Source organism: Podarcis filfolensis, assembly GCF_964270895.1.
Source record: "Podarcis filfolensis genome assembly, chromosome: 6".
Classification (NCBI taxonomy): Eukaryota; Metazoa; Chordata; class Lepidosauria; order Squamata; family Lacertidae; genus Podarcis; species Podarcis filfolensis.
The window spans coordinates 57,763,591-57,776,321 of NC_139609.1; the positions used below are offsets into that span (position 1 = coordinate 57,763,591).

At 43.5% G+C, this 12,731-nt stretch overlaps 1 protein-coding gene across 1 annotated transcript in view; it reads left to right on the forward strand.

The window, feature by feature from the left end:
- Positions 1-12,731, forward strand: part of ATP2B4 (ATPase plasma membrane Ca2+ transporting 4) — a 173,454-nt gene that overhangs the window by 145,703 nt on the left and 15,020 nt on the right. The window contains exon 21 of the mRNA XM_083617964.1: positions 4,393-4,482. Within this exon, the coding sequence (XP_083474090.1) occupies positions 4,393-4,482 (90 nt within the window). The remainder of the gene's footprint in view (positions 1-4,392; positions 4,483-12,731) is intronic.

The following is a 12,731-nucleotide window of genomic DNA, read 5'->3' on the forward strand; positions in this document are numbered from 1 at the left end:
ACTGCCTCCATTGGCGACTCATAGCTGTGTCCTCTCCTGCCATAATCAGAGCCCATCCCAGTGAAAGCAGGGCTGCATGCCATGGAAAGGGATGTGCCATTCACACTGTTGGAAGAGTTGGGAATCAATGGCCTGAGCTAGTGGTGTTGATGTACATGCAGCTGAGCAGATGCACTCACCTGGGCTTTTTCTAAGCATCGGTGCTTGCTTCCAAGGCAAGTCTCTGCATGCAGAAGAAAAGATGGAGCATTTGATGCCAACCTTCTCTCCCTGCCTCTGTGATGCAATTCTTTGCAAACAAAAATAGCAGTCCTGCTGAGCTATGCATGTGGTCATTGCTCAGGGTCCCACAGTTTGCCTCCAGATCTTTACAGCCCCACTAAATATTTGAAAAAGGACAATCTATCTTGCTGTTGATTTACACTAAATCCTTTGCCGCTTTTGCCATGGCCCTTAAAAGTGAACTTGGATAAAGCCATTACTTGTGGAGGATTCCACAAAAGGGAAGATCAAGCCCTTGTAAAATCAAGGGGAATGTGTTCCCTACCATTCATGGACTTAGGCTGACAGCACAGCAGAGCGTTTCCTCCTTCTGGAGGAACAAACACAGACCAGGCTGCAGATATTTCTGATGGTAAAAATAAATTCAGCCACTTCATTCAGGGGCAGGTCCCCCTGAAGATTCCAGATGAAGATGAAGTTAACATTAACCATTCCTTGCAGATATATACACACAGAGACCATGATATTGCAAGAACTTGCATTGGCTTTCCAAGTCCCAGAACCTTTTCTTCATATGTTATAAAATGTGTTTTGACAACTATTCACCGAAAACAAGGTTACAATAGTTGCACAGACACTGTGACTCCAAGCACATTCTTAGATTCTGGATTCTTCTCAAGGAAGTGGCATTCACAGAACAGAAATCAGCTGCAGTTTCATGTCTAGCAAAGGTTCCATCCACAATACATCAACTTTCATAAGGTGTAAGGACTGGCTGATTATTAAAAAATACCAGCAGCAACATCCATCTTCTTGAGCTTGTATAACCCAGCCTAGATTGTTGCTTTAAGGTATTCTTTTAAGAAGAATATAAGGAAGGTTAGCTCCACTACTGTCTTTCAAATGAAATGGCTCTGACCTCACTTTTTGGGCTGTTTTTGCATATTGGGGTAATTAGTCATCTCAAGGCCTTGCACTATCCTAACGAAGCAACCTCATGCAACCAGCAATCATTACCAGTCTTAGACCCCACCTGCATTTAAATCAGTATCATTCCACTCTAAACAGCCATGGCTTTCCCCAAAGAATTCTGGGAACTGTGTTTCATTAAGGGTGCCGAGGGTTGTTCGAAGACCCTTATTCTCCTCAGAGAGCTACAGTTCGCAGAGTTTCGCAGGATAATGGATTGACTGTAATACCTCTCTGAATATTGTAGCTCTGTTAAGGTAATAGGAGTCTCCTAACAATGCTCACACCCTTCACAGACCACAGTTGCAATATAAAAACACAAAATACATACCATAATAATAAACAAAAACAATAACACCCCCCCACAATTTATTTTTTTTAATGGTATGATATTGCTATAAATATATAGGGCAGATGGGATTTTTTTTGTCATTACTCTGAGTTCAGTGATGAGAGTTTATTCCTGGGGCCTTCCTAACCACTGGTGACAACTCACTGTTGCATGATAGTTATTACCATTATACTAGAGATGCTGATATAGTGTTGCATAATTTTTATAAATCACTACCCTGGGCTCCTTTGGGAGGAAGGGTGCGATATATGTTTAATAAATACAGATGAGGCGACACTAATTTCACTGCTTTCTTCCTTCTGCCTGCCAGGGGATGCACTAGTATTTAAAAGCCAAATCTAGTGTATGGTGTATCCCAGTAAGCAGGAGAGATTGATGGGGAAGATAGAGCCAAAGGAGGAAGGGACAGAGGGCAAGTTGAGGACTGAGCTTTGTGGAATGGAGGTCCTAAGTTAATGCTCAGCCCTTTCCTTTTCATTGTATGCCTTGAAAAGTCACAGAAATTTGCTATTTGTCCAGTTGCTTGCCTCCATGATAGGAAACCAACCCCCTGAAGGAGGCAAAATGATCTTGGGTGAATGTCTGCATGAGACCTGGATATGAGTTATATTTTACATGTATTTTACCATTGTGATCTGTGACCACATGGAATGTGGTTCTTTGTACTGTGCATTGTTTTAAAAATATTGTTTTGATCCGCACACCCAAGTCACATGCAAAGGATGAAATGAAGACCGAACCTACTGAGTTTGCCAAAGGCTGCATGTGGGCATACAGTTTGACGCAGCATCTAGTTGTTTAACGTTCTGATGCTGTCTTGTATCAGATGGGCAAGATCACTGCTGCATGTCACTCACTGCCTAGGACGTTTCACTGTGAGTTCCAAGGAATGCAAAGACCCATCCTGGGTCAGAGTTGCGCATCACTTGAGGAGAAGTGTCTGGGTTTAGTTGCCTGTGCTGGTCCACAGCAAAGTCTTCAGAGGGAGAGCCGTTCAATATCAGAAGTGCTCCTCTCTGTACTCCAGACATGGCAGATGATGGTAGGTACAACCAGACATAATATGGTATTGCAAAGTTTCCTGAACTGTAAGAAACCCTCATCAAGCCAATAAGGAAGAAGTGACCAGGTCCAGTGTGTGAAAGAGCTGTTTCACTGATGGAGCTTTGCATGTTCACTGAATGGACAACGCTGCCTGCTACAGCCAGCACTATGCAAATGTGAGACACCTTGAGTGGTTGTGGGGGTTTTTTTAATGTGTGATATGTAATGTAGATCTAAGCAAACAAGCCTTGAACCTGGAAACCAAAGCTCCTGGTAATGCAGATTCTCCTATATCTGTCTTCCTTCGGGAAAACAGTGGGGATTCTTTTTACTGCTTGCATGATTAACCACTGAAACAGTCTGCATCCAGGATACAATAGCCACAGTCCTTCCCTTCTGAGCAAAAGGCATTTCCAGCTGAGATAGAATGACTTGCCAGTGCTTAGAGCAACCGGAGGTTGTACCAGTGCAGCAGCTTTTTCTGCCCTTCCCTTTCCAAAACCAGGAATGATACAAAGAACACTTTCTGCTCTTGTGATACCTCTGCATGCTGCTGTGCCCTTTCTGCTTTGGGATGAATGGACAAGCTGCTGCTGCAGTTAATTCCAGCTTGGTTGTTATGTGACTTGTTTCCTAATGTTGGCCAAACGAAATGACCCACTCTGATTCAGGGCCTGGACCTTGGCAATAAGCCTGGCTGGCACACACCACTCCTGGTTAGAGTTTTCTGCCATTGGCCCTTAGTGTCCCTTGGTGACATTTAGAACCCACCACAGATGTCAATGTGCAGGCTGCACTTTTGGGTCATTCAGACTTCGGCCTTCATGCTCCTTCTTCCTGCTGCCTTTATATAAGATTCCCACCACCTGCTGTCTCACCTACACATTTAAAATCAGAAGTGGTTTGACTACACCAGAGGTGGTAAACTTGTGGTCTTGCAGATGTTATTGGACTTCAACTTCCATCAGCCCCAGCCAACATGGCAGTGGTCAGAGTCATGGGAGTTGTAGTTCATCAGAGGTGCCCCATACCTGTTATAGTCAAATGCATGTGATGAAACTCGGGCAACACCTAGGAATAGTGATTTGTAGCAGAGTTGTGGTGTGGTGTACGTATAAATATGCTTAATAAATTTGTCTCTCCCCTGCCACCAGTTACTCTGCAGATGCACATTTATCCTTTGCAAAATGTGTATCTGGAGCTCTGGAGAGGGGGTGGGTAAGTCGCTTTGGGATGAATTGAGGCAGGACAGTAAGAGGCTAGGGAAGAGGTTTTTTAATACTTACCTAACAAATTTATACACTGCCCATCCATGTAAATAATAACAATTCCAGGGCAGGCGACAGGAACCAGGCTTAAAAACAAAAACAAAACCGACAGATGGAATATAAACACCACAATAAAAGTAGGAGTTAGGCTTCCCTCCTGCAATTTCTCCACTACACATTGCCCCATCTCGACACTCCACAGCAACCAAGATGTAGACCTGCAAAGTTTCATTATATGCATTTGCACATAACACGTAGTTGGACCCTAAAATACTGCACCTGCTGCAAACACAGGAATAATTGGGGGAGAGAAAGGAGATGGCTGGGAGCTCTTGGCTGAGGGGCTCTACGTTTTGGATGAACTGCTGAAACTGTTTACGGGGATGTCTTGGGTTTTTCCTCTTTCCCCTTCCACTTTGGTTCCTTACTGTTTGTATCTGTATCCTTTGTCTGCCCGGTTTCCCCTTCCAACTCTCCCAGTTCCTTTTCCTCTTTTGAATGTGGGACAAAGCTATCTTACTCTCTGATTCTTTGCAGATGGACGTAGTTTACACATTCCAGACCGGCGCCTCCTCTTTACAGGGAGCCCTCAGGAGACAGCCTTCCATCGTGAGCCAACACCACGATGTAAAAAATGTTTCTAGCCCAACCCATGTAGCTCTTTCCTCCGTCAATTCCACTCCCACCACTTCTGCTGCTGCTGCTGCTGTTGCTGCTGCATCTCCTCCTGCGGGCAGTGAGTGATAGTCTATTCAATGCATGACTTCCTAATAACCACCAAAGGGCACTCGCACAGACCTAACCAAACCTGTTCTCTTTCCCTTTTCTTTTAACCCATAACTTGATTCATGGTTTCTTGTCTTGAGAATTGGGAGGAAGTGCGGGAAAAAGCCATTCTGTTTATATATTATATACAACTTTTTTTAAGCTCTTGCATCTTTTAACTTTTAGTTCTTTCTGGTTCTTTTTTCTGTTTGTTTGTTTTTATCTCCTACTCTATTGCAACTTTTTGTCTTTCTCCTCCTTGCAGGACTGAATTATGACTCCCATATTTGGGTACCCAGAAAGTTTGATGCTCTTATTAGGGGGACAGCAGAGGGGAGGGGTAGTTTAGTTATCAGCCACAGCTAAATATAGAGATGGGCAAATGACTCTGTCTTGCTTTCAACAGGAAGTGGTCCTGCTGATATGATTTTCCTCCTACTCTAATCGTAATTTCATAGAATTAGTAGAATTGTAGAGTTGGAAGGAACCATGAGGGTCATCTAGTCCAATGCCTTGCAATGCAGGAATCTTTCACTCAACATAGGGCCTGAAGCCACGACCCTGAAATTAAGAGTCTCATGCTCTGTCAACTGAGCTATTCAGGGATTAATTGAAAGCAGCATTTGCCCTTGAAGGGTTCTGGAAGGCTTCGGCTACAATCTTGTGCACCTTTACTTGGTAATAAGCCTTATTGCACTCAGTGGGAATTACTGTGGAATAAACATGCTTCAGATTAGGCAGTTAGCACCTGACTCTTATTCAGATCAGGAGACTCAGGGTCTCAGGGTAGCAGGCTCAGCATCATCAGTTTCAAGATTTTGTTTGGTTCTGCATCAAGGCTAATATTATCAGGTAGGACTGATAAAGTCTGCTGGTGCTGTTGAGTCCTTAGGCACTTCTGAGAATGATAGATCAGCCCTCCTCTTCTATGCAAACATCTCATTCCTTTTCTTAAAAAAATAGGGGTGCAAATATAATATGTTCTGTCACCATACAGATGCTCTTGATTTGGAGGAATCTCTTGTAATCAACACTGAGCTATTATTAGGGGTGGGATCTCAGTCATCTAAACCGGGAGCTTGTATTAGCACTCTACAGCATATCATGTAATCTGTGTAGAATCCACAGCCTTTTAGTTTATGTCAGTGTGCTGCTTGTTTACAGAGACTTCTGTGGGTCTTCTGTTTTAGTTAGACTTCCAAGCCAGACTTAAGTCCTTTATTGAAGCTAAACTTTGTGTTCTGCTTCTGCACTGGAATAGACTTTGCCTGTGTGCACAAAATTGGGTGGCTTAGTTGTTTAGAAATTGGATTTCTACAAATGCAGGCATTGGTCCAGTTCACATATTGCAGCAACCCATAAATGATTTCCTATGAATGCACTTTTCTGGGCATGAACCCTGTCTTAGCATTATGTCCAAACCAGGGATTATGGTTTGTTACAAAATATATATATAGTTGATCCAAGAACAAATGTTGGTCTCCCATGGTTTGTTGGGAGTGAAAGAAACCACAATTCCTAGTTCAGATGTAACTCTTAAACCCAGGGATCATGGCTTTTTTTTCTCCAAGTGAAAGCAAGGAGGAGCAAAGTGACCCAGATTGGTGTGTTTATGGTAAACCAATAATGTGGTGTGTCAAAAGAGCGCATTAACTTTTCCTGCGCAAAGAGATGGCAGGTGTGAAAAGATGGTATACAAAAGAATATTTACATAAAACAGCAGATACTAATTTTTCTCATTTATCTGGGGCAGTCATTTATGTGCTTTGCTGTACTATAAATAATATACATATATTGTCCAGAAAGGTTATCTTTAAAACAAACACACACACATACACACACATACACATACACACACACACCCCTATGCTTCTAGAGTAGCCTTCCCCAATCTGCTGTTCTCCAAATGTTTTGAACTACAACTCCCATCACACTTGACTGTTGGCCATGCTACCTGAAGCTAATGGGAGCCGGAGTCCCAAACAAAAGTCTGGAGGGCACCAGGTTGGGGAAAGCTGATTTAGAATAATACATTTTTTTCCCCATGTTAAGAGGTGCTGTCCAATATTTATTGCTCTCCAGCATTTATTTATTTATTTGCTTGCTTTAATCTCCTTTATTTTTGACCAATGTTTCAAGGAGGAGAATTTTCCTAATCATTTACATTTTGCACGTAGCCAACACTGACATTTTTATTTTTATGCATACACCAGAGTTTCTGAAGAAGTGCAGCTGTTGCCAATTACTTATCTATATGTGCATCTGTGTAATAGTTTATTAAAAAGAATATGCTCAGGTTATATGCATCACATTCAGCAAAAGAAGCTGCCAACAGTGGGGTTCCCTCCCCCAGCACACAAAATATTACTTCTTAATTTTTATCTGATTGAAGAGGGCTTGATAGGAAAAAGAAAACGTATCATCTGAGTGGATAGCATGGATTCTTGTTCTATAACAACTGCATCAAAAACTATCCTTTTCCTTTTTGGACTACCTATGCAGTTTCCTACTTGATTTCTGCTACTCTTTAAAGCTACGTCTCTCTCTCTCTCTCTCTCCTTCTTTCTCTTAATACCTGGTGGAAAGTTCTACAGTGTTTAAAGTCACCAGTCCCAAAATGCTGTGTTCATGAAGGCTGATTGATTTAGAAAAGGAAGAGCTCATGAGTACATGGAAAGGGGTGGGTGGTGTGTCCATATCTTTATGGTTTGCTTATTGTAGACCATGTGACAGGATTCCCGGTTCATTTCAAGAAAGAAGAGGTAAGATTCTAAAGGAACTATGGCTTGCCAAGTGCTCAGAAGGTAGCTAAAGAACATATATTCTATTTCCTTCCACTCGGAAGAAAGAGGGAAATGCCTCTGTTTTCACCCTGTTTGTTAATAACCCAGCCCTGAGCAGACAACTGCAGAACTGAATCAATTAGCATAGATCACACTAATTGATTGTTCTCTTGGTGATGGATCTGATTATTACATGTGTTACAAAATACAAAACTTCTTTTCAGGAAGCTTTGCCGTTAGCCTTTTTCAGTGCTTTTTTTTCCTGGGGGTACACAGCGGTACGTATACCCCTAAACATTTTGTGAATCTAAGTTCGGCCTCATTGAGGGGCAGTATTTCAATATGAGTAGGAAAATGAGAGTACCCCAAACATTTTTTTAGGGGAAAAGGGCACTGGCCTTTTTAGAGGTTCCTATTAGGACCAAAAGGCAGGAAATAAATAATTTGATACATTTTCTACCTGTGCTTCATCTGTAACATGCACACCTTTGGCATAGGTGAAGTAAAGTACTTTACCCTCTGACATGTACTAGGCCAGTGGTAAAAGATTTTTCGCCCTATAGGGCACACCGGCCCACAGGGCGCACTTATTTTGGGGGGGGGGAATAAAGAAGAAAAAAATTATTTCCCCCCCCCCCCGAGCCCCAAAGAGCAAAGAAGCCATGACAGCGAGCGGGATAGATTGCGCTAGCTGTCGTGGCTTCGTTTTTAGCCTCAGGGCTGGGGGTCCAGGAGCGAAGGCGAGGTTGTGCAACCTCGCCATCGCTCCCGGAGCTTGTGGGGCTGGGGGCGGGGGAAGCCTGAGCTTCCCCCGACCCCAGCCCCCAGAACAGGCTGCTATCCACAAGCCTTAGGAGCCCGGCGGGAACTCCCGATGGGCTCTCAAGGCTTGCGGATATCTGCCTGAAGCCCGGGGTGCGCCCCGCTGCGCTCCCCGGGTTTCGGGCTGCAGGCTGCTGTCCGCAAGCCTTGGGAGCCCGGCGGGAAGTCGTGCCGGGCTCCCAAGGCTTGCGGATAGCTTCCTGAAGCCTGGAGAGCGAGAGGGGTCGGTGCACACCGACCCCTCTCACTCTCCAGGCTTCAGCAAAAGCCTGCATTCGCCCCATAGGACGCACACACATTTCCCCTTCATTTTTGGAGGGGGAAAAGTGCGTCCTATAGGGCGAAAAATACGGTATTTTATTTTAAATATGGAACCCATGGAGGGAGGGAAGGAGGTCTGAAGGTAAGAACCTTTTATTTTAATGTTTGAAATGGTTAAAGTTAAAATGTAGAAATCTATGTAAAACAAAACAAAAAATTAAAATTAAAGATGTACTAGGCCAGTATCCCAGATTTTTCCATATCAGTTAGTCTGCCAAGGAACAATAAGTTGCCATGTCACTCTACATGAACTGACTGGGCAGCCTAATGAGGCTGTGTGAGGATATTTGGTGTGTGTGTGTTTTTTAAATAAAAATTGAAAGGCAGTCTGAAGTGAAAACCCTTGTCCTTGAGGAACTTTTCCTTTCTACTATTATAGAACTACTCAATCAGGTGGACTCAAAACAGACAAACAAATAAAGAGGTCCCCATGGCTGTGGATCCTGAATTTATATAAGTTACTGTAATGTTGGCTAAAGTCAGGGCTTTTTTTCAGCCGGAACTCAGTTCCGGCACCTCTCAGGTGGGCGCCAATGCCATTATAAGAGAACAAGGGAGGCGTTCATGGTGAGTTCCAGCACTCCTTTTTCTAGAAAAATAGCACTGGCTATAAAGTTAACTTTATGATCATTCATTAAAGTTCTTGGATAGAATATGTTGTTTTTTTCAACCACTTCTGAAAGGTAATTGAAGTGCAACTGAAGCTACAGGAACAAACAGCTTCAAGATTCCTGGTTCTGAGTGATCTAAAGCCACCATTGACTTTAATTATTCTGGTACTATTGATCAAGCTCCGTGTCCTTTTGCTTGTTTTGGTGCCCCACCCCTTTTAACCATCAAGAGAGTTAGAAGAGTCCTATTTTTAAGTTCAGCTTCAGCTGCTTGATCCTTGCTGTGAGCATGAACATAAAAAGAGTCTCCTGGATCAGGCCAGTGGCCCGTCTAGTCCAACATCCTGTTTTCACAGTGGCCAACCAGATGCCTGTGGGAAGCCGGCAAGCTGGACATGAGCGCAACAGCTCTCTGCCCACCTGCAGTTTCCAGCAACTGGTATTCCAAGACATCATGCCTCTGACAGAAGATGTGGAACATAGCCATCAATGGCCTTGCCCTCCATGAATGCTCTCTCACCCATCCAAGTTGGTGGCCATCACTGCTTCCTGTTGGAGCAAGTTCCATAGTTCAACTCTGCACAGCACAAGGAAGTGCTTTCTTTTATCTGCCTTCAATCTTCCAACATTCAGCTTCAACAAATGTTCATGAGTTAGGAAGATAGTCTTTTCCACTATGGTGGGATGTACTATCTTTCTTTTTACATGTCAGGATTTTGTTATATATTTATAGCTCTTTGCCCATGAAACTGACCCAGGTCTGCTTCAGGTGGCAGAGGAGGATAAAAGGCGAGTGTTCCCATAATGAGCAAAGCCAATTCAAGGAGAAGAGGAGCCAAATGTGGCTGATCTCTCAACTGAACCAGTGGAGTGGCCCTGCTAACCTTCTGTTCCTCCCTCTTCTACAAACTGATATATAATGGCTACTGCCAGGTGATGGTGGGCCTGCCTCCTTTTTCTCCCCCCCTTAGTAGCCGAATGGAATGGCTGCTTCAGGTGACCAAAGAACAAAGTCATCTTACTTTTTAATAGTGTGGTGATGATTATTAGCCATGACAGCAGAATATGTCTCTGGTTGTATGATCTTGAGAACAGTCAACAGGTGATGGTTGGCACAGACTATGCCATGCTGCTCCAGCGGAGACTGAATGCTGGATCAGGACAGATTCTATGAGGCAGTTCTTAAAATCAGTTTATACTCAGAGTAGCACTCCTGAGGCCATGACCTTACAAGCGTCATTCAGTGAACAGTCTCTCCTTGCTGGCCATTTATTTCCCACAGGGGTTTATGTGCTCACTTTGCACAACAGATAGCATGATTCAGAGTTACTTGTTGCAAACTTACTGTGACATTTTGTTGTGATAAGCAAAACATTCAGCTGCAACATAGCACAGAGAACCATTCTGGCAAGATGCAGAACTTTGCAAGGAATACAAAATGAAGTTGGCAGCATGAGCAAACACGAGCGGAGTCAACTTGAGTTCCTTTTAGTTCAGAAAGAATGGTAGGGAAACCTGATCCTGGCTGAATACGGAGGCCGGTCTGAGGAATCTTAACATTCCTCTACCTGCATAGAACATCTCTAGTATTTGAACTCAGTGCAGACCAAACTGCTTTTGATTTTGTCAGGAGTCATTCAGTTCATTAAAATAAAAAAAGGTTGGAGTATCACCTTCCATTTGTTGGCAGCAACAAAATTCATGAAGGTCAACAAATGCCTCTTCAGGCGTTCAAAGTAATATGTGAGGAGTCAAACTGGATGAGGGTGCACAGAACCCAGAACCAACACCTCTGTGTACCAGCCCTGCCCTGCTCTCTCCTCTCCTTTGCATAGTTAGTGCAGGGGTTGAGTGGAATGCAGTTAGACTTCTCCCCATGACTGGGCATCCTGTACAGTGGGAGTTCCTTATCAGAGAGAGGATTTCCATTGCATTCAGCTCAACTCTGTTAGAATTGCCCTTTAGACCTTTGGCACCAAACACGTGATCAAGAGAAGAGGTGGTGTGAGGGGCGCATGCACACCTATTTCAAATGCCTAAAGAGGGGCTAGCATCTTGAGACGAACCGGGACATAGGAAACAACTTGGTTCAAAGGTGCCATGTAGCTAGGCTCAGGGCAGCATATTTCCCAGCCATATCTTGTGTGTTGGCCCCTCCTTCCCCTCAGCAAAGTGCAGAAGAGAAATATGCAATGCAATATGCAATGCAAATATGCAATAGCAATGGCGAAGCATCATATGGGACGACGGTGTTGAAAACTCCTGCAAATGCCTTTCCCACCACAGCTATATCTCAGTCAGATATTTCATTAAGCAGAGGTCCAGAACCCTGGCTGTGGGCCAGGGTGAGCTCTACCTGTTGTACCTCCATTAGAACCTGCCCCTTCCTGACACCAGTTAGGAGAGGAGAAGCAACAAGCAGTATTTCAGTACACAAAGCATTCAGGTATGCATAGCTCCAACCACAGTTCAAGTTGCATTACCTCCTGTTGTATAGACCTCTCACACATGTAAGATGTATTAATTCAGTGGTCTACTACAAATGATTGAGAACACTCTACAAAGCTCCCCTCCCCCCACCTTCATAGTGTAAAAACTTCCTTTATTTAGAGATCTGATGGTGAGAACCGGAAGCATAACCTACATGTTAATAGCAGATAAATGTTGCTTCCATTGCATTCAAAGTTACAAACAACTGTATTTAAAAGAGGGAGTGGGGATTCCTCCCCCTCGTTGATAAATAGGTAGTTCTGTGGACCTGTTATTAATTAGAATGGTTTTTTTAAGGTACTACCGGTAATTGTCAGCCATCTCTGCATAAAATACAAATTACATTGTGATATATTATACTGCTGGGATGCATTTTATTTATTATGCTTTGTGGAAAGTAATATACTTATTCATATTTCATACCTATATCATTAGACTGGGGAACAGCAAGTTCTGATCATCACACTTCCATGTTTGTGTTGGTTTGTCTGGGTAAGCGTGACTTTCACAAAAATATGCTTCATCCTGTAAAGGGAAGATGTCTCAAGTCCATTGTTCTGGAAATGTGATTTGCACTTTACTCATGTGACCGAGCAAACTGTGATTGAAACGGGAATTGGAGGGATAGGAATGCTCTGAGTTTGAGTCTGAGATTTTCTAAGCAGCCAAAGGAAATTAGCATTGATGTTTCACTACCAAATGTGCTTAGAGCTACAGACGTTACTGTTAAAGAGCCATCTGTGTAGAAGCCTAGTTTCTTAGCTATGTTTGGGAGTCGAAAGCTCAGTTTTTCTTTCTTACCAAGACACTCTGCACCAGAAAAGTGAGTTGGAGAAGAGATAGTCTAGTCTGTGATCAGCCCAAAATGCCCATATGGCTACACGCTGAATGTCCTTTCCTTGGGCTTTTTTTTTTTTTGGGGGGGGGGGTTTCCACAAGCCAAGAACACTGAACCAGCTCCGGTACTGAGCAGCTGGATGCTAGCAAAGCAAGGGCAGGGGAACTGTGGCCCTCCAGCAGTTGCTGAACTCGTAACTCTCATGAGCCCCATCCAGCAGAGCCAATAGTTAGGAATGGTGGGAGT